This window comes from Ixodes scapularis, unplaced genomic scaffold (genome assembly GCF_016920785.2).
Source record: "Ixodes scapularis isolate PalLabHiFi unplaced genomic scaffold, ASM1692078v2 PGA_scaffold5__190_contigs__length_132052651, whole genome shotgun sequence".
Classification (NCBI taxonomy): Eukaryota; Metazoa; Arthropoda; class Arachnida; order Ixodida; family Ixodidae; genus Ixodes; species Ixodes scapularis.
The window spans coordinates 7,246,490-7,269,611 of NW_024609880.1; the positions used below are offsets into that span (position 1 = coordinate 7,246,490).

At 44.6% G+C, this 23,122-nt stretch overlaps 1 protein-coding gene across 1 annotated transcript in view; it reads right to left on the reverse strand.

The window, feature by feature from the left end:
* The window catches only part of LOC8042531 (retinol dehydrogenase 11), a gene marked incomplete at its 5' end in the record, with an annotated part of 61,331 nt that overhangs the window by 32,474 nt on the left and 5,735 nt on the right, over positions 1–23,122 (reverse strand). The window contains 2 exons of the mRNA XM_042294010.1: positions 19,530–19,622; positions 21,745–21,984. Coding sequence (XP_042149944.1) covers positions 19,530–19,622; positions 21,745–21,984 — 333 coding nt within the window. The remainder of the gene's footprint in view (positions 1–19,529; positions 19,623–21,744; positions 21,985–23,122) is intronic.

A 23,122-nucleotide genomic window follows, 5' to 3' on the forward strand; every position in this document is an offset into this window, starting at 1 on the left:
ATTTTTAGTTTATGTATGGGTCTGATTGTTATCTATTTATACCAAGTGCTATTCTTGGTGTGAGGTGTTGTTAAGTCTACATTAAGCACGAACGGTTTAAATAGCAAGTTTTATTCATCACGTTTATTTTTCATTATCAAGCAGCCTTTCGTTTCGGTATGTACGGATAAATAAAGCGTGATTTTTGCCCTTCCACTCTTTCATAACTGAGAGGTCACCTTACTTCACACAAGCAGGATGTGGTGTCGGGAATCCACAACTGGTTGTCAGCTGTTCTTCGGTTCACTTTCACCGCCCACACTGTTCTCTTGTTCATCTCCGAAGGGAAGTGGTGCATGGTGAAGCCCTTAGCTGCACTATTAGTGCAGTTAAAGGCAGCACAACCAGGCATTGTGCCTGGAAAATAATTAGTCAAAGTAGTTCAAAAGAGGTGCAAGAAGCGAAAGTATGATTAGGAAACATCTTGGATTGAACTCCGAAATAAGAGAGAAATAAAATAATGAATAACACGGCACAAAAACTCAGCCTGACTGAGATATTGTGTCGTGCTGTTTATTATTTTATTTATTTATTGCCCGATGGTTCAATCTAAGCGGAAAAGAGAAGAATTCGATTTTTTGAAGTTAACAGAAACCGATTGCGAAAGCAATACTCACCGCCTTATGCCTTTTCAGTGCTTCTGGTTGACACAGACTTGCAGGCAGTTCACAGGGTCGCAGGTCGGGTCGCAGGATAATTTCAATTAGGTTTGTCTACACAACTAAACACGAAAGCAGTCTTACTGCAGCGAGACGGCTCAGGCAGTGCGCGGTCGTGCGCGATTGTGAGAACCATATCTTGACGAACGTATATCGCCTAATCTCTGCAAACAGTATTATTGTGAAATAAAATGGAAAGGAGCTGTGACTACAAAGCATAGCTGGAATTTATTTATTGTGGGTTAATAACGTAAACAATTAAGGTAGTGAAACAATCCTTAAACTAAAAGAAAAGTAAAAACGAGTGAACAGCAGGAAGCTGATTTCGGTTTCGTTTTGAAGAGCCGAAAGCGTGACAGGTAGTTAACGATCATTCGTCTTCTTTCTAATCGTCACAGATTGAAGTACAAATCAGTCAGACGAAAATTTCAACAAAAGAGCTTGTTTTATTCATTCAATATATACATGCGTTGAGCAATTATTGTGACAGCAATTCAAACCGCCCGCAACGTCTGGTTTGTTTTGCGGACGAAATGATTCGTCATTTGAGTGCAATGTCAAACTAAAGGAGGAAAAAAATGTTGACTGCATCTCGCAATTTGAAAATGTGCTGTGCTTAGGGGAAATTCTTAGGCTGAATAAAAACCAAAGCAGCCACATATAATAATGGCCCTAACAAAAAAGGTAACTCTTTCTTTTTTCTTTTTCTTTAACGTTGGTATCGGCTGTGCGCTTCGAGAAACGTGGAAGCAACCACGAATGGTACCGGAGATCCACAATCGGCACTACGCACACAAAAATGTCTACAACAGTACGTATCTTCATGCTCACAACGTCAACAGAACGCCAATGTACCAGAATAAATACCCGTACCAGCGCCGACACCGCGGTAACCACAAGAGCAGACGCCCGCTCCGTTGCTCTGGTTGCTCCGTGCGCCTTTCCTCCTCTCGCCTCCCATTGCAAGCAACGAACGCCTTGGCGCAGCCTTTCTCGCTTCCTTCTCACTCCGGGAATTGCAAACGTCGAAAGAAGAAAGCAGGGTTGCCAGACAAGCAGCAACGTCCAAGATGGCGGAATTTACCATCTTTCGCATTAAATAAATACTTAGCCTATCGGAACAAAACTGGTGGCTATTGAAAAGTAATTATTTATACCTTGCGTAAAATATTCAAGCACCTTATTGGGCTCTTATGACCTGAGTTAGGAAAAAAAACGACCCTTTGCTCCATAGACCCCCAGCAAAATTTAGCAATTAAATGGCGTCCATGTCCCGTGATCCCCGATCTAGCAGTTGCACCCACCCTCACTTGAGCCTCCCTACTGCGCATGCCCGTCTCCCGGCACGGGTCTTGTTTCTGCGCACGCCCAGTGTTCGCACCTGGAGTCGGTTAGCGGTGTGCTTCTGTTTACAGATCATGCGTAGAGTAATATAGTGAGACGCAAACAGTGGCCACTGAACCCCTATAGCAGTCCAGCTGTTAGGATTCACAACACCCGCAATAGCTTGAGCAGTGGCGCCTAATTGTCCATGCATTCTTTATACTCGCACCATTCAGAAATAGTTTTACTTAAATTTACGTATTTCTAAGCGGCGGATGCTGGTGCCATCGTGTGAAGTTCTCGACGTTTTTTTCTTTATGCTGAAGGTGAGACGGTTCAATCGCAACCTCGTCGAGAGTGTTTCAAGCGTCTTTTAAGCGTCAGCTGCGTCACCGAAAAGCTATTTTCTGTTCTCCATAAATTCGAGCGAGCTGGCGCTACAAACACGAACGAGTTGTCTCGAACGAGGCTTTCTGTTCTCGAGGACGCGTGCATTACGGGTACGTCTGAAGTGTCAATCTCGCTTTCGTTCCTCCTCATCTGCTCGCCTTACGGTGAAATGAAATATACATTTCTACGGACGCCTGAATAGCAGTTGTTTTTGTTATGGTTGTTTTTTGGTCACAATAAATGTCCGTGCATTGCTCAGTTATATTGTTGGTCGTCTCCTTTTCTCTGTTGAGCACAGCGGTTTTAATTTTACATTGCATATGGTGCATGATCTGCTCTAGAATTTAGAATTCACGCATGTTTTAAGTGGTCAGTTACTACCCATTTAAAGTTATAATTAGTCACGGCGGGAACGAAATCAACGATATTAGTTATCCCCATCCAGATAGCTGTCATCTGTGTTTCTATATTCATGTAGTGAACGGGCGCGCGAACAGGAAGCCGACATTAACGACAAAACAGCCGCTAGCTGCTTTGATAGTGAAGTCAGCCGCTGGGGCCTACGGGAGTAGCCACTCTTCACGTTACACCATATTACTCCATGAATCGTGTCCGCAATCGGCTGGGACTGACGGATTCAACGCGAGTTCAAGCCCACGTAGCATTCGGGTTTATAGTCGGGGACACTGTCGTCCGGGAATGTATATATATATATATATATATATATATATATATATATATATATATATATATATATATATATATATATAGGTAGAGTAAGGGAAATATAAAAACAATGGACCGGGAAAAGTTAATAAGTCAAAGATGAGTACTGTCGGAGCTACTAATTCGAAGTTTATTACGACGTTTCGAGCGGGGACCGCTCTTCATCAGGTAGCGAGTGTACAGCCCGCGAATGTTTATATACCCCTAAGAAGAAATTAGAGGGAGTAAAGTGCAGTAGGACGTGGAAACAGCGTTGACAAAACAGATAGTTTACACAGAAAGGAGAGAACACCAAAACTTGCAAAATGCAAAAAAAAAAAAAAAATCAATTTGCAAAACGAGATTATTTACGCTCGCGCGCGCGCAAAAAAAAAATGGTGGTGGAAAGATTATCTCCTCTCGCACAAAAAAAAAAAGAAGAAAGTATTTGAAAGTCTTGAGTTGGGAAGGGCTGGCTCGTCTTCAAACCAGAAATAGGAGGATACATGTGACCACCGATGCCCCCAAATCCCGTGACATTCCTTTGTGCTAGAGGTCGAAGTTTAACGCTTTGGGGGATTTTTCCTTGGATAAGGAGTGGTAGGATGTGACAGTCTATGCCTGCCTGAGATTAACCGTTTGAGCCGCATTTATCCATTTTGGAGGTTTTCTTCGGACTTAAACGCATTAGGATGTGGTTTAACTATCGATTGTTAGGTTTAAAGATCTCCTAGTGTCTTCAGCGTGTGCATCTAGAGAAGCTCAAGGGCGGAGAGGATCAGCTCTCCAACGAGCCAGCTGCAAACTAAACAGCCTTCCCGGACTTTCATTAATGCCCTGGTTGAACGTATTAAACTTATCAATAAAATATGATTCTTTTTGCTCTCTTTCAATTTTTGTGCTGAAGCCTGATTCCAAAATTACAAAAGAAATGTGCTTGATTGAGTGATTAGAAAGAGACAGGTGCATTGAAAGCGGAAGGTCGGGGAGTGTTTGTGCGTGACATTTGTGGTTGTTAAAGCGTAGTCTGAAAGCCAAATTAATTTGTCTGACGTACTGTTTATTACAGACATTGCAGTGCAGGAGATAAATCACGTTTGACGTGCCGCAATCGTAGCTACCCCTTATGTTCCACGTGAACTCTGAATTTGTGCTCGTGGCGTTCTTTGTTTCTAACATGTGCCTGCATATTTTACACCTGGGCTTTCGGCATGGTCGGCAACCTAGGTTTGCGGGAGTGGTAGTTTTTGATTTTACTAAGACGTCCCGGAGATTCCTGCCGCGTCGATAGACGACCCGAGGAGCGGCGGGAAAGATTTCTTTGAGGCGGTCGCTCTGTGACAGAAGATTGTAATTTTTGCTCAGTATGTTGTTGATGTTGGGAAGATTGCCTGTATACGTTAAAATAAGGTTAGACTGTCTGCTTTCTGGAGGACGCTCTATTCGGTTGCCAATGATGTTTGAGCGGCCGAGGTTTCTTGCCTTGTTTATAGCGTCATCGATTACATTTGCTGGATACCTCTGCTGGGTTAGTACGCGTTTCAGTTCCTGAGCGTTTTGTTCAAAGTCGTTGTTGTCTGAGCATATGCGCTTAAATCTGTGCGCCTGAGAATACGGCAGACTAGTCTTACAGTGTCGAGGATGGCAACTGTTAAAATGAAGGTATTGTTGTCTATCGGTAGGTTTTCTGTAAAGTTTCGTACTTAATTTGTTATTGGCAATTTCCACAGTTACATCCAGGAAGTTTATGCACTTTTGTGATACCCAGTGAGTAAATTGTATCGATGAGTTAGCTAAATTGAAGGCGGCGATAAATTTCATGAGCTCGTCTTCAGCAGATCATGAATATGTCGTCGATGTATCTTGTGTAAAACAGCGTTTGAGTGGGACGTTCAGCGAGAAAGGTGGTTTCCAGTTGTGACATAAATATGTTAGCGTAATTTGGCGCCATCTTAGTTCCCATAGCGGTTCCATTGGTCTGCAGGAAGTGCCTATTCTCAAATTCGAAGTGATTGTTCTCCAAAACCAGTTTCATCAGAATTGAAAGGACGTCCCCCTCGATGTCAAGTGTGTGCTGAGCGTGTTCATACGCTTCGATCACTGTCGCAATTCCGTCTCTGTGGGGTATATTTGTATACAGGGAAGCCACATCAAGGGTTATGAGAAAAGCGTTCTCCGGAATGTCTAGTGGGGCAATTTTCTGCAGGAAGTGGCTGGTGTCCAATTTCTGGTTTGAAGACGAGCCACTCCTTCCCAACTCAAGACTTTCAAACACTTTTTTTTTTTTTGTGCGAGAGGAGATAATTTCTCCACCACCAACTTTTCTTTTCCTTTTCTTTTTTTTTGCGCGCGCAAGGGCGTAAATAATTTCGTTTTGCAAATTATTATTTTTTTTTTTTTTGCATTTTGCATTTTGCAAGTTTTGGAGCCCTCTCCTTTCTGTGTAAACTATTTGTTTTGTCCACGCTGTTTCCACGTCCTACTGCACTTTACTCCCTATAATTTCTTCTTAGGGGTATATAAACATTCGCGGGCTGTACTCTCGCTACCTGATGAAGAGCGGTCCCCGCTCGAAACGTCGTAATAAACTTCGAATCAGTAACTCCGACAGTACGCATCTTTGATTTATATATATATATATATCGCAAAAAGGAGGTAAATGCTTTAAAACGTATTTATTGGACGACGTTCCGAGCGGGGACCGCTCTTCATCAGGTCCTAATGTTGCAGTGAAAACTGGAAGCCCGCCACTTTGACACGGCGGCAAAAAAAAAAAAAAAAAAAAAGAAAGAAAACATTGAGGAAAGGCGAAAAAACTTCTCAGGACCGACCGTGGGTAGACGAAGGCCGCGGCCAGGGAAGGGGCCCCGCATGCATCCCCAAACAACCCCCGCTAGGCGCCGTTGGGGCTCGGCAGTGTCCAGAACGAAACACGGGAATAAAACAAAATCAAGTGGGCCCAAAAGCGCGCCCGCGGGTGGCCGAGAAGAGCCAGCAGAGACACAGGAGCAGCTCGGGCGCGAACCGAGATGCGTGATGGTTCAAGTTACACACCCAAACACCCCTCTCCACCCCCCCCCCCCCACACACACACACACACTCACGTGCAAGCATGCCCCCCCCCCCCCCCTCTTCACCTTCCATTTTCCCTATTTTTATTTTTCTCGCCGCCCGCCTCCCCATCTCGCACCCGAGAGCGAAGACATTCCTCGAGGTCGTAATGATGTCCAGCGCAGGGAAAACTCTAGGCAGGGGACTTCGTCTGTTAGTTTTCCCGTCGACGTGGGGGTTCCGAGGAGGTGAACCGTTCAAGATGTAAGCAGCTAAGCAGGCCGGCGCTCTCGTTAATGCCCGCGCGAAGCGTGTTAAATTTTTTAATTAGGTACGATTCCCTTTTTCCCTTTCGCGTGCTGTATTAAATCCCGATTGAACTATAGTTACCAATATTTTGTTTATCTGGTGTTGATCGAGACGCATATGTTTGGAGAGCGGGAGTTTGGGGAGTGTGTTAAGGTGGGACTTATGATTGTTAAATCTTTGACGGAAGGGCAGATCGGTCTGTCCAATATACTGCATGTTGCATACGCGGCAGTGCAATAGATAGACAACATTAGCTGAGTTACAGTTATAATGTCCGTTTATCCTAAAGGTGAAGTCCGAATTTGTACTTTTTGCCTCCACGGATTCCGTCATGTGGCTGCACACTTTGCACCGCGGCACCCGGCATGGCCGAGATCCTAGGAACTCCTCATGTGTGGTTTCGGACCGTACTAGCATGTCTTTAAGGCTTTTTTCTCGACGGTAGACGAGACGTGGAGCCTGCGGAAAGACAGATTGGAGGCGCTGGTTTTGTGGGAGAATATTAAAATATTTTGCGTAGGATGTTGTTGATGTTGGGAAGGTTACTTGCGTAGGTTAGCACTAAATTATACTGATTATTTTCAGAGTTTCGAACGCTTGATTTGTTCATGGCTGTCGTGCGGTCTAGTTTACTAGCCTTTTCTATAGCATTGTTTATGACGCCTGGAGGATAATTTTGCCTAATGAGTGCTTTCGTTAGATTATCTGCGTTTTGTTTGAAGTCTTTCTCGTTGCTGCATATTTGTTTGTACCTATGCGCCTGAGAATAGGGCAAACTATTTTTGCAGTGGCGGGGGTGGCAGCTATCGTAGTTAAGATATTGTTGCCTGTCCGTGGGTTTTCTGTAGAGTTTAGTGGAAAGTTTGTTATCCTGAATTTCGACGGTAACGTCCAAGAAACTAATTGTCCCCTGCGATACGTTGTGGGTGAGCCGAATAGAGGAATGAGCCGAATTGTATTCCGAAAAAAATGTGTTGAGTTCGTCCTCGGTGCCTGTCCATATCATAAAGATATCGACGATATACCTTTTGTAGAAATATGGCTGAATCGGACGATCTGCGAAGAATTCCGACCCTCCAATTCCGCCATGAAAATGTTCGCATAATTTGGGGACATTTTTGTGCCCATGGCAGTTCCGCTAATTTGGAGGTAATGTTCATCTTCGAATTCAAAATGGTTGCATTCAAGCACGAGTCGTAACAATTTCGTTAAGGACTGACAGTCGAGTATTGAAAAGCTTCGGGTGTTCACATACGCTCCAATTACCGCTGCGATGCCGTCATCGTGCGGAATGTTGGTGTACAGCGCAGTTACGTCTAATGTTACCAGATGTGATCCTGTGGGTATTGTTAGCTGGGATATATCCTGGATGAAATGGTTCGGGTCCCTCAAGAATGACGGAAAGGTTGGGGGGATTTCCTTAATTATAGTGTCAATAAACCTTGATATTCTTTCGGTTACTGTTCCTATGCCAGACACTATTAGCCTTCCAGGGTTATTTTATATATATATATATATATATATATATATATATATATATATATATATATATACGGTAAGAAGGTTCAACGAGCAGGTTCGACGTAAGACGACAGTGGAGGAGTTCCAGGAAAGGCCTTTCTTTACTGCACCAACGTTTCAAGCGGGGACCGCTTTTCTTATGGGTGGGATGGTTGTGAAATGTCCTCCTCTTCTTGTTGATGTTCATGTGGAAGAGGAAGAGTTACTATGAAGGGTATTAAATATATTCAGAACAGGAGCACAAAAATGATTGTATATCTTTGAAACTAGTAATTATAAACAATGTTAATCCAAATCAATGAAACGAAATAAATAGTTTTGTAGTATGTGCCACAGTCTTTGTTACAGCTCTTAAGCACAATCACCCCCGAGCAACCGGAGCGCACACAAAAGTAGCAATGAGGATGTGTTCGGGATTAACACCGCTTCGAGAGCGGAGATCTAAACAGCGCAAGAGTGCCGTGGCGGTTTTTTATGAAGTATTTATGTCATATTTTAATGATGCTTACGCGTCCAAGAACGTAACGCAGCGGAAGGATAACTTCGGAACGCACGCTCACGAGGATGTTCACGAGAGGCGTGGAACGAGCTCACGATGGCAGTCGCCTTTGGTGCAACAATGTGATCGACGCGCTCGGCTAGCACAGTCCGTGCAAAACCACAATAGTTGTGTGGCATCGGCCCTACACACAGTGTGGCAGCCAAGTGAGCACGCCTGGACTTGCATTAGTACCACAAGCAACCGAATTGAATTTGTGAATGAAAAAAGCCTCCTTCAACTCTCTGTCGTGATCAGAGCTAAATCCAGATTCAAGAAGGATGACACGTATTTTTTCAATGCTATGCTCTTTAAGATGCATGTGTTTTGAGAACGGGAGCGTGGGTAAGGACTTAACATGAGACTTGTGATTATTGGAGCGCAACCGAAATCAAGTACTGGTTCGTCCTATATAATCCATGTTACATAGCTTACAGCGTAAAATATAAATAACGTTACGCGCACCGCAGTTGAGGTTTCCAGTGATTTTAAAAGAAAAGCCAGAGTTCACGCTAGTGACAAGATTCTTGGGCGCGTAAATTCTTGAGCGCGTAAGCATCATTAAAATATGACATAAATACTTCATAAAAAACCGCCACGGCACTCTTGCTCTGTCTACATCTCCGCTCTCGAAGCGGTGTTAATCCCGAACACATCCTCATTGCTACTTTTGTGTGCGCTCCGGTTGCTCGGGGGTGGTTTTGGCAAATACTATAAATCTATTTATTTCGTTTTATTGATTTGGATTAACATTGTATATAATTACTAATTACAAAGATATACAATAATGTTTTTGCTCCTGTTCTGAATATATTTAATACCCCTCATAGTAACTCTTCCTCTTCCACACGAACATCAACAAGAAGAAGAGGACATTTCACAACCATCCCACCCATAAGAAAAGCGGTCCCCGCTTGAAACGTTGGTGCAGTAAAGAAAGGCTTTTCCTGGAACTCTTCCACTTTCGATATATATATATATATATATATATATATATATATATATATATATATATATATATATATATACCGGGTGTTTTTGCGAAGACTTTCAAAAATCCTAAAAATTGGGACGATTGAAAAAAAAATATACTGTCTTCTGGAACAAACTGCCAGCCACGGCCGACGTATTGCCGAAAACATACTAATTCGCCAGCTCATTAATTAAAGTATGTTAGTTAACTTTTTAATTAGGGGAAATAGACATATGGTTCCAGTTAGAAAGTTGCTGAGCGTTATCGAAAACCACTAAATCAGTCATTTTCAGAAAGACTTTGAGCGCGTGAGACGAGTAGTAGCGCACTAAAGAGCGGTTGCGGTAAGGCGCCCGCGCGATTTTTCCGTCTCTTATCTAGCCCCAGCCTTGTACCTGCTCCACGAGTGGAAATTTTAGTGTGCTACTTCTCTTCTCAAGCGATTAAAGTAATTCTGAAAATGACTGATTTAGTGGTTTTCGATAACACTCAGCAACTTTCTAATTGGAATTATATGCCTATTTCGACTATTTAAAAAGTCAATTAACAAGTTTTAATTAAATATCTGGCACATTAGTAGGTTTTTGGCAATTCCTGACGTCCGCCGTGGCTAATAGTTTGTTCCCGAAGAGAGTTTCTTCTTTTTTCAATCGCCCTAATTTTTAGGATTTTTGAAAGTCTTCGCAAAAACACCCGGTATATATATATATAATTATATATATATATATATATATTGGGAGTGAGGGAAGATTGGCAAGAAACAATTGTAGTATTGGTGAACGAAGAGGAGAAGGAGTGATTATTGAATCTATTGCATTTATATTAAAAAAGTGAAAGGGAAAGTGCTGGCGAAAAATTGGGCCAGGAGCGGGGATCGAACCCGAAACCTTCGCCTACACTGGGCGACGCCTTCATCGATTAGACCATCACGGCAACTGGTTTCGGCTAGCTAAATTCGTGTCAAGCTCTCTGTGTACTGTTAGTTTCGAATTCCCTTAAAAAGCCTCTGACACGGCAAAAAAAAAAAAAAAATTTTTTTCATGCTAGGCGTTGAAATGGCATGTCAGGACATTACATAAAAATTGTTCTGCTAAAAAGTTGCGTAGTTCTTTTTATAAAAATTGAAATAGGAGGCCGAATTCAAAGTTCCCGCCAGTGCATTGTTACGTAACAGTGTACCGCAAGGTGTCGGGGCGGTCAGAAGGGAGGCATCAATGAGGTAGAGGGGCTTAGAGTGATAAACCGGAAGTTCCGAAGTGGCACCCCCCCGATTGCCGCCATGTTTTACGCAAATGTGACCACTCGTCACGTGACCTCCCAAGAGCAGTGACGTCACAAGTAAGATGGCAGCGCCCAGAGCTGGCGGATGCGAGTTTGTTCGGTGCGCGGCAGCCGTGAGGTGCAGCGGCTTTCCGACGATTTCCTGCTTTTTCGTGCTCGCTGACGCAGGTATAATGTGAAAATATGAAGGAATGAGACTTTGTACTGTTTTTGCGCAAGATCGCTCTGGATCATCTGGATATTAACACCTGTGAGACAGCATCAGCCGTATCGCCGTACCGGTGCTCGGATTCGGGATCTGTTCAAGTATCGATAAAACTTTGAGTGGTTTTAGCATAAAATTTTCGCATTCTCTTAGCTTTGTTTGAATGTTGGAATGTCTGAGAATCGATGCGAAAGGTATACGTCGCGTTAGGACCTAGGAGAAGTTGTTTCAGCCCTGCGTCACCGAATAACCACAGCAACTTTTAGCGAGGAAGCTCCTGCGATCTTTAACCCTTTGTGCTAATCGACGATTCTACATTCGATCGCTTTTCTTCCTTTTCTGGTGAGTGCGAAGTGCACACTTATTTTCAGCTACGAGGATGACGTTTTATTGAGTGTGGGGATGAATAAATCGTTGCAGGCACCTGCTTCAAAGTTATTTGACTTGCAATAAGAACAACTGTTTTGGTGTATGCATAGATTAACTGCAGCTTTTTCTCTTTCGTAGGATTTATTGCAGCAATACTTTTTTTCGTCAAGAGTGCATTATATTAGTCGTTCAATTATTTACTAGTTCTAATTACCTGGTAAGATGATTCATGTTTGTGTTCATCCCTTGCCTGAAGAGCAGTCTTGTTGAAAAATGTTGACCATCCCTTTCGGTCTCTTCAATAGACCTTTTTGAAAAGTGTAAGTTGCCTATACTTCGTATCATTGTAACCTGGAAAAGGGCAACCACCACAGCCCCCTCGAACCAATCAGAGAGACAGAGCGAAGGTGTGTGACAAATCTGTGCAGACGAGCACTCTGAATGACATGTTGTCATGTGCCTCTCTCCAATGTGCATATTGGCTCACCGAGAGTGTAGCCTTTGCCAAATTGGGATGAAACGAATTGCAGTAGCTACTACTCTAATTACCCCAGGCTTTCATACTTTGGCCATTTGTTCGACAAGAATGTTATGTCCGCCATCACCGTGAACTCTGCTCGGCACCTATTGGACCCGAATGCTGCATTAGCATTCGACATGAACTGGGGCCCATTTGTGTGCTCTACGCCGAAAAAAATGGTAACAGTTGTGTTGCTTGATGGGGTTCTGCAAAGGGTCTATTGTGTCATACATATAGAAAGTGTCCTGCTATATAACAATGCATCAACACATACTATTAAAGTATATGCTCAGAGGTGTGTTTGTTTTTGCAATTAAGAAGTTACATCACTGTACTTTAATGTTATTATAATGTGTGTAGATTGAAGTAACCTCTCTGCAATGCCTACGAAGGCCCCTGGAGGGAATAAATTAATCAATAACATTTTCACATCACTGGAGTTGGTTTTCTGATGTGCCACATGTTCAGGAGAAGTGGAATAAGTGCAGCCCAATGCAACAAGTCTGCCAGTCTGGTATGTCCCATTAATTATTATTGAAGGGTCAGAGATGCGAGTGCCCTCAAAAGGACCTGCGCGTGCGGTGAACACAATTCTTAGTGTATAAACTCACGAGGTGTAAAGACAAGTGGAAATATGTTTATCTGGTTAGTGTGTCAAATATGTTTATTTCCACTGGATTACATAATTATTGATTCTTAGTTAATGGCTCCAGAACGAGTTCTTTCTGCGACAGTCTCCTGTCAGGCGTTGAGTCGTAATACCTGGGGACCTTGTTGTGGGATGACGCTCCTGGCACGTCGGTGTTCAATTTGGTCGAGTAGCAACTTTGACCGACTGATGCCGTCCTGTAATCATACGTCAAGTGCGGCCACTGACATGTGATGCACTGAAGCTGCAGGGCTGGCTTCTAATCCGCAAAATTTTCCTGGTAGTTTTCTGCACCATTGCAGCAAGCTCGGGCATGTATTGGTTATGTGGCTGTGCCTTTTGCAGTACCGTTGACTTGATAGCTGGCAACAATGTTTGTCTGCTATGCAAGCCACCTCACTTCCATTTCGTAATGGAGATTTATTCTGCATCCTGCGACCACTGCAACTTGTGTAAGTCTCATGTGGCAAAGTGAAGTCTGGTGATGCTTGCAGTCCACTTTTGAGAGCAACCAACCATTCTATTTCTTTAAGTCACTGAGCGGCATTCTCCCTCAAAGTTGGAAATCGTGTGCTTCGTGGCGTGGACACAGACAATTAGTGTCAGCAAATTATTAGGTATTTTCTTTGGACGACAACCGACACCAGATCAACTCTCCTTGCATTGCCGCTCACCTGCTTTGTCGTGCTTACCTCCCGTCCAGATGAAGTAGATCACGAGCTTCGGGGTAATGTCGACACCAGGGACAAAGACCGCCGAAGATAATCCTCAATCTTCCGCGGACGCTCGTCGAGACGTGGTCGAGGGCCATTCGGCACGAACCTTTGCAGGTCAATTCATTGGTACGGGCACCTCTAGTAGACATGGTCGGCCTCATGCAGTGGTAGCTGAGTGGTTTTCGGTCGGCCATTCGCAATACCTCCGTTTTCCTCGGTGTACTTTGTTTAGCGCGGACCTACACTGGTTCTTCCCAATGTCGGGAATGCTTCGGCGTTGGAGTCTCTCGTTGAATTGGCATTCAATAGTAACAGGTAGCCGGTGGTGGTCGTTGTGACTTTGTGGCATAAGTCGCCCTCAGTTCGTCAGATGCCGCTTCACTCAAAGAAGTCTCCAGTTGAAATGCCTGTCGAACTGCTTCTGAAACAATCTCGGCGATCAAAATAAAACCCGGGCAACTGATGGCAGGAACTAGCTTCCTTATCTCCTTCCGGACACCGTTGTGGATGATGACACGGATGCCTGGCGTCGAAGTTGCAGCTGGACAACTCGAGTGTCGAGACGCTGGGGAGTTGTTGATAGGGACAGGCTCGGGCCTGCAGTGTACATTCAATGTTAGCAGCCTAATTTATATGAACCTTTCGACTGTTGTCGTGGGGTTGCGGACAAGGCTGCTGAAGGTGCTGTCCCTCACATGAGGGACATGGGATTCTTAGCTTCTTGTCTTCTGTAGTATCGGGGTTGGCGTGGGTGCTCGATCAGAAGCAAAACATCCTCCACGAAGGTGGTGACGCTCTCGTTGGGGCTGTGTCCTGGACAGAATCAGAAATTCGGCTCTCTCTCGTCAATGTTGACTGATGAACGTGCACTTCAGCTCGATCTTGCAAACTTCCGACAACGTTAAGGAGGATTCGTGGTTCTCAAACCAGTGCCTCGCAGTTTCTTCCACGAGAAGTATAGGTTCTGCAGGAGCTGGTTGTCCATCTACCCACTGTGGCGGGCGACACGGACATATTGTTCAATCCAGCCCTCAATGTTTTACGCACCTTGCGTGAAACTGCATCAGAGTGCGAGATGCAACGGGCATGCAAACGATGGTGGGAGCGGACGTGGTTTGATGCTACAGGTTTGTCATTGTTGGCTTAGTCCGCTTCGGTTTTTCTGGCAAAAGACCTAATTCCGGTGGTTCTTGCTGATAGCAGCAACTGGCTTGGATTTCAAGTTCTTCATGATGCATTTCCGAGTTTTGTCCTTGTGGTACTCTCTCGTCTTGAATTTTTCTGCCGGGATCGGGATAGGACTTGGTTCACGGCTTGCCGGGGGTTTAAGACTCGGGATAACGTGCCACCCGTGTCTTCTTATCGGGCAACTCGGCTGAGGAGCCGCCAGGGTCCACACAGAGTGAAGGGCTATGGATAAAGTGCGCAGCACCTCCACCAGAACATACAATGACAGCTGAGCATAGCCTGGAACTTTCCAGAATAGTAAATATTGATAGAAAATAGGACTGGAGCAAGCATCCGTCACAATATAACAAAACAGACAGAAAAGAGTCTATCCTGACCACTAAAGAAGCTGCATTGCTTTAGTGGCATTCTGTCCGAATAAATCCTCTCCTTTGGGGTCTGGCGGCTGCCGTGGACGAGGTGAACTGAAATCGATGTGGGACCACTTTTCTGGTAATAAGCCCCTGCAGACTGCCGTCGCAAAGCGGCGTGAACGGGTGGACTCGGTAGGTGACACGCGCGATGAAATGTCCATACGGCTTGCAATTCGCGTAACGAGTGTTAATGAAACTTTGGTGTCGACGAAACGTGCGACAGACCAGCGGAATCAATACCAACTGCAACACCTGTGCTCCGTGAAAGTGCACGTTTACGCCGGAACAATTTGGGAAGCAGCACAGTATCATTTAGCACGGCACGGGAACTACAAGCGGTAAGGCAGCTCTCCGGTGCACCGCACAACCAAAGTGAGCCTTCGGTCATTTGACCTAAGCGGCACCACGATTGCACACTGCCAAGCACGACTCACGCAGTTTCCGTCGCTAAACTGTGTATCCAAATATATTGCACACGCTTTACTGCAGATCTCGAGGGTTCCGATGGTCAACGAGAGCACAGAAACGTCGCCTTAAAATTTATCCTAGCGGTGTCCGAATGAATCCGAGGTCCGAGCAACGTAAGGTCGATTGTCTCCTTCGTGGCAATATCCCCGTCGGTCACTAGCGAAATGCACACCGTTCCTCCGTATTTTCACGTTATACCTACGTCAGGCACCACGCTGAACTCTGAAGTCGCTTTCGATCGGCCTCATATGACGGCTTTCGTGTCTGAAATCAGCTCACCGAGACGAACGACAACCAACAAAGCATCCGACAAGCTCCGGCCCAGCTGGGGCCAGCCGCTGCATGGACGCTACCATCTTTCCTGTGACGTCACGTCTTTGGTTTGGTCATGTGAAGAGTGGTCAAATTTGCGTACAATGGCAGCCGCCTTATGGGGGTCACTTTCGCGTGCAGACCGGAACCCCGGTTTATCGCTCTAAGCCCCTCTACCTCGTTGGGAGGCATCAACCTACGTCACTAAAAGTGGGTTCGCAGGAAGTCACGTGAGTTTCGCTCCTCGTGCTCTCCGCGACCGTGCCTAAGACTTATTTTTCTGCTCTTTGTACGAGCGATTGTAGAAAAGGAACTTTTATTTCCACTAGCTCTTTATCGCTGCACCGTTGATTAGTTTGCGTGCTGTAAAATTTGACGACGAAGAGTCAGTAAGGTCAATGATGAAAGCGTTGCGAGTACAAGCCAGTGTATGAGTGCCTGCGATCAGTCCGATGATACAGAGCTATACTGGGCGCAAAAGAAGCTATCAAGTCTTGGAAAAAAAATTTTAGAACGCTCGCAGAACTTTAGGATTGCTTGCGTACGACACGCCCAATTGCATTGCTGAAGGTTCGGACACCGAGGTCGTCGAATCTTCGTAAACTTTCCAGGCTGAAGATGCCTGCCGTCCCTCGGAAATGCATGCAGTGTGATTTCTTCTTCAGTTGCTGAAATACCGGGACAGTCCCTCACACAGCACCTTCTATACTCTGTTTCACCTTATGATGTTCCGCAGGAAAGGCTACAAGCGCGAGCTCCTTGCTCTGGGGCACATCTCGGCGGCACAAGCTCTCGTAACTTAAGAGCAGCTGCCAACCCTAATGAGCTCGCGCTTGTAGCCTTTGCTGCGGTACAACATAAGGTGAAACGAAGTATAGGCATTGTAGTTGATCACTTCAATTCACTGACTCCTTTTCTACCTTTACAACAACATTAAGCGATGAAAAGCAGATAAAGGAAACCTTGTCTGCTTGGATCGCTCGTGGAGGTGCGGAGAACAACAAAATATTAAAAAAAATATTACACGCGCTCGCGGTAAGCACGAGGAGGGATACAACTCACGTGACTTCCGCCGATGCCTCCCTTCTGACCGCCCCGACACCTTGCGGTACACTGTTACGTCACAGTGCACTGGTGGGAACTTTGAATTGGGCCCCGTATTTCTATTTTTATATAAAAAAAACTACGCACCTCTATAGTGAAACAATTTTTTTTGTAATGCCCTTACATGCCATTTCAACGCCTGCATAAAAAAATTTTTTTTTCGGCGTGTCAGAGGTTCTTTAAAGAAACACTGACGCCACCATATTTTTTTTTCGCCAAGCGATTTATTGGGGTGTCAGGAGACTACCCAATCGATATATTGTCACAGAGTGACGTACATTTTTAATGAAGCCAAAAAAACTAAACTGCTTGAAATCGAAACCGAAACGCAAGCAGAAAGCTCATTGCCGGAAGCCACGTTGCTACACCCAACAGAGATTTTTTTTTAATACGTAAGCAGTAGAACGTTTCTTTTGACGAGAACCTGGCAGTGCCTTTCGTTTGTCAGTTGTCACGTGCGACGCTCCCATTGGTCCGAAGCGCTGACGTGAGTACGCGTCAACCTCTCCCTTCTCCCCGGCGCTGACAAACTGACAGACACGGCCGGGTTTCCGTCAAAACGAGCAGTTTCGTTTCCGGCAAAGACACGCGCACAGCTGGCTCGGAGCCAGAGAGGAGGAGGCGCGCACAACACTTCGAATAACAAAGCCGAAGTGCTGAATGAAATGGCTTAATCAGAGAAGGCGAACGCTGGGCACAAATTGGAAACGAGTGCTGCGTCAGCGCTCGGCATCGAGTCAAGTTTGAGCTTAACGTTGACGCAATCGTCGTGTCGAGACTGTTATCAGAGTTGGTGTTCTCTGATGACGCCATCTCATTCAGCACTACGGCTTTGTTATCTGGGAGGTGTTGCGCCGCGGCGCGGTGGAATGCGGGCGTCCTTAGTCGCCACTCTGCTGTCCCCGGTTGTTCTTCGCTCTGGGTTTCCGTAGTAGCGGTGCTTGGGCTGCGATGTGTGTGTTGTTAAAACGATGGACGCGGTTCACTCCACGAGGGATATGAATGTGGTTTTTTTCCACGAGTGAGATGGTTGACCGTATTCAAAGGCATTGACGTACTCTGACGGGCAGAGTAAAAAAAAAAGCGTGAAAACAATTACAGGAAGATCCATCGGTCGATTCTTGGGGAGTCCGTTAGCATGACCCTTGCAAAACGCCACAGACGTCCCCCTTTGAGGAACGCTAACACTGACGCCGTATCGAAGCCAAAGAGGGGCAGCGAAAAGTAGAGGAAGCAAAAGACAGAGTCAAAAGAAAAAAGTGAAGGGGTGAGCGTTTGCGTTTGCCAAAAGGGAACGTGTGTGGCGTTTCCAAAGGCCATGCTAACGCATTCCCAAAGAATCCATGAATAGATTTTTCTGTAATTTTCTTTTTCTTTTTACTCTGGTTCTTGAGGTGAATACGGGTGTATCTTCGAACGGGCTTAACGCCAGCCAACGACGAATCCTTTTTGTGGCAAGTGTTATACCCGGCACTGGTAATGCCTGTAACAGCCACGAACGTTCACAATCAAGAATGTTTCAAAACTGAAAGTACCCTAGCGCAGTGAGCCGATGGAGACATCACAACGACTCGCGGATATCCAAAGGGTCCACCTCTATCGATGTTTGCGCGCAACTCCCCGCACGTCTAGAAGCACAAGGTGGTCCTGAATAGTGCTTGTTTCTGTAATTGGGACAGTCGTGGTAATGGGAAATTTGAATGAACCGTTTAGCGAGCTGCCGACACCTGTATTGTCTACGAAAATACGATCTCATAAAATTCTCAAATATGTTCGTAAACCGAGGCGGAAATTATTCATCCTTTGTTGCGGCGATATATGGAAAAGACGGCTTGCATCTTTTTTTTTTTCCTTTTTTTTTTATTAAGCTTTTTCAATAAACGAAAACACACACGTAAGAGTGGCGCGATTATTTCTTATTCGCAAGAAGACCCCTAAACTACGGACAGCAAAATTTTAGGACGTTACGGGATACAAGGTTGGAACTAAGTAATCCACCGCGTAGCGTAGCAGTATTTTTTTTTTTTTACTCTCACACCTTGACAACTGATTTTTTCCGCCCTTCTGCTAATACCTTTATAGAACACTTATACTGGCACCTGTAAAAACTAAACTTAGACAAAAATGTTAAATTACGTAACATTTTCAGACACCAAACATTCGGTCGTACTGCGCAAAGAGAGGAAAACAAGTGGCTTTTTTGTTCAGAGCCTGTAATATCTCGAGGTCTGCACAGAGAGGGTACATAGGTTTCTTCGTCATAAAGCACCGCTGAGACCTTTAGAGGCAAGTATATGAAATCTCTAACTCCAGTACAGTGGCGCATTTTAATTTTCGCTCCATATAACATCAGCTGCAGGCTGGTTTCACCAGGCCTTCTCGGTTTACAGTGACCGTTATGGGACTAACTACTGATTGTACCCCACATCGATGTCCTTTATAGGAAGATTTAGAACAAAAGAACTGTTTATATTGACATAATTTACAAATCAGGGCATGTTGCCCCGATACCATACATATATATATATATACATACATACATATTTATTATTCTTTACCCCCTGACCGCCACATTTAAATGGCTCAAAGTCGGAGTTGTCCGCCAAAAGTAGGCCCCTCGAACCCTCTGACACATAAATACCAAATCAGAGCATAAAATGCGGTGGAGCGATCGACGTCTGATTTAAAATTTTTCAAATGAACGAAAAACGAAAAAAAAAGAACATTTCTATTTATTTTTTCCGTAGGTCATGAAACATCTCAATTATATTTTCACCCTAGAAACACTTTCCTTACCAGAGAGCAGAATGGTCAGAAGAAAATGGCCGAGGTAGTTTGACTGGAAGCACACTTCGTAGCCGTCCTCAGTGAGCTGCACTTTGCTCGTATCTGAAAAAAGGATGTATCCTCAATGTTACGCGAACGCTATTTATATATTACCTGAGCAATTAAAGGACATCTCAGCCTGGAGCATACTTGAATACTACTTCTTTCGCCAAATTACCCAAGCATTACCCAGCATGTTAGAAATCTTAGTACACGCGATGCACGCGCTCGCCGTATTTTTATGAAGGCTTCAAAGTGAATTATAAAAATTAGATGACGAATGCAAGTGTAGTTTGCTATTTGTTCTAGATATTTAATTATCTTTAGAACGCTTCTTTCTGCAAGCGTGAGCACGTAAGACGCCTGTAACTACAGTCGTAGTATGCTCCTTAATGCGTGTGGAAATTAGCAAAAAGATATATCCTGGTCGCGCTTATTTTATTACGAAGAGTCCCGTTTTTTTAAAGGATTTTTCATGTTTTTTTTTTGTTTTGTTTTTTTTTTTACTGGCAGAATCGCCATTTACGAATATGTTAGCAAAAATGGTAAACTGCGCTGCCTGGTAACGCTAGCAAAAGTTAATAAAATCAACCGCATATAAGTTATCTGAATATAAAAGGAAGCACGTACCATTATAAAGATTCTAAATACTTTTTTTTTAACTTAACCATCCTGCAGCACACGGTGGGCCCATAAATCCAATGACTAGGTGTCGATCTGGCTCATTCACAGGCCAAAGTTTGTCTTACCGAAATTTCTTTAAAATACCATCTGCTGTTCGATTTGAGATTCCAAAGTATATTGGCACTTATTCGTTTAATATCACAAATTCTAACAATATTTGCTGGTTTATTAATTTATCTAAAATATTCTCAACGCAGATAAGTGCGAGTAACGTACAGAGTATACATCTAAAAATTGCATGTTTTTGATATAGAATTGATAAATAATTGATAGCTGCAAAATCGACATTTTGGTTATTGTTTTAGACGCGTCACAAAGGCATAATGTAACCTGTTAGGTATTATATATCGAAGAACAATTGAAAACTGCAAAGAGCCCAACGGGACCATCCTCCCCTTCTCTTCCTCCTCGTTCTTTTTTGTACTATGGCGCAGCTGGCAGAGGCATATTCAACAATTTAGAGGGATTACAAGTTGCACATGTGTAACAATTACTCACAAAATTCGTAAATATGTTTTCACCAGTTTTCATTTAACGCAGAATACATCGTGCGCTTGCGTCGACCTGCTTCGATCTGCTAGGATCTTATGCGCCCGTTTTCCCCTTAGGCCTCTGAGGTAATCTGCTAGAGAATGAGACTTGGAACACACGACAGGCTCTGCGTCAGTCTGTCGTTTGCGAAGTATTAAGGAACGTTATGTTTTCTTCAACCCTCGCGTTAAGCTTTAGAAGGTTTGTAACCCATCGTTTACAAATGTGTCGTATTTCGTGGCCACAGGAGTACAGATATTTAGAAGCATAAATAACACTTTTCTAAGCCGCTCCGGTAACGCAGGGGTAGAACGTCACACTACAAAGTTCATTGGTTAAATTCCCGCCAACAGATGAAGTAAATGTTCCTGAAGAAACTCGCCTAGTTATTATGTTATTCGTTCGAACCTTTTTTGACACTCTAAACATAGAAGCAAGTACCAAAAACTAAAGGTCCCGAGGCAGGGCGAAGGTCGTCCCTCAGTGGTCTCCAGGTCGTGTCCTAGTTGTCTGCACCTTGCACGCACAGAAAGGACATGCGGCAAGCGCGGAGCAAACTTTTTGTGCATATCCCAAGACATGAAGATGTTGCTTCAAAGCTCGAGCGTTTAGCCTATTGCGTAGGCTTATGCCATCTTCAGTAAAAAGTATTTTTTAACAATTTAAAATGATATGGTAAGAATAAAAAACAAAGTTAATTCGATACGTTTTTTTGTTTTTTTTAAGTACTATATAACATCGTTTGTTGATTCCGCTTTTTTTGTCCGTACTTTAAAACTATATTACTTCTACCATTTCGCGCGACAAGGCACTGTGTATGGGCATCAAACGATCAGGACGCCATGGTAAGAATAATTACAGATACTGACTCGTAATTGTTTTTTTTTTTTTTAACAATTTCAGCGTGAGCACGAGGAGACCCTCAGGCTCCGTAAGTTGTACATGTTGCTCGTTTTATGGTGAAGCTCACCGTTGATGAGGCCGGCATTGTTGACCAGGACGTCTAGCCTAGACTCCGTCTTGAGAATGTCGTCGGCAAACTCCCGGACCGACCTGAGGGAGGCCAGGTCGAGGCGCTTGATGACCACCTTCTGCTGCGTCTCCTCAAAGATCTCCTGCATCGCCTTGTCGGCCTTCTCCAGGTTCCGACAGGCCAGGATGACCCGCGCTTTCCTCCGCGCCAGCTCTTTGGCCGTTTCCTTGCCGATCCCTGAGGGTTACACGAGTCTTCTAAGTCTTCTGTTTTCACTGACATCTTTACGACCGACGACCAGTTCGCGCTTTCCGCTTTTCCTCCGCTTCCTCCTCTCCAACCTTCTACCCCGTCCACCGTCGGCTGTTTCCTCCTCCCCATAGTAAGGAAAATCTTCTGGCTTGCGGAATCTCGAGTCTGGTCGTCAGCCTTTAAGAAAGTTCCAGCGTGGTGTGTCCGGATGATCTTATCAGCGCCCCGAAACCCATTTAGGGTTGTGGCATCAGCTGTTATGATCTCCGAGAAACGAATCCTCAACCAAGAAGCCCGTACTGTCATTGATTTATGCGTTTTTTTTTTAAGTGTCCATAGGCTTTGTCTGCCACAGGCTGTCACAGGCTCAGTCACAAGTTGTCAAAGGCTCTGTTACAAGCTGAAGCATGCTCTGCGTTTCGTAAGCGGCCACTGAGGGTAAGAAAACAAAAATAGGTGTACCTAAAGAGTTATGACAAGTGATAAGGTCAGGTGGCAGGGTACGTAACGCGCGTATTGGGCTCCTCTGGGCGTGTGTGCAAACTTATGAGCTCTTCTGAGCTAGCGGGTCCCATTAGATACTGCTAAATTTAGGGGCTAAACCTAAATGTGCATGTGATTCTACAATTACTAAACTTACCCGCTAATTATAGTGGAAAGGGCTTCGCCCACTAAATTAAGCGGGTAATTTTAAATGGCCTGGCAATATACCAAAATGCAGGATTTCCCGCAAACTTTAGTGGCAAGACATTAGTTCGTTGAACTGAGCGAAACCTAGTGTAACTCCCAAGCTCGGGTTAAATATAGCAGGAAAACGCTTCTGCAAAATTTAGCGGGAGGGCATAAGCATAGCCTTCTCTATCTATACTCACGAAGCCTGGCAGTTCGACGACGGAGCCACAGGGTGCCCGGTCGCAGATTTGGAGCGCGAGGATGTGGTAGCGCAGAGTATTTCTTGGGGAACCTAAACGTCAGCGCACAGCTTTTGCAGCAGCGAGGACACGAAACATGGTTTTCAAACCCGACGAGAAACGAAGCGGTTGTACGAGGAACGCGAGGAGCACGAGCGGACATTCTCTCGGTCGGGAGAAGTGTGCTTCGGCATCTCGCCGCAGCGGGGCGC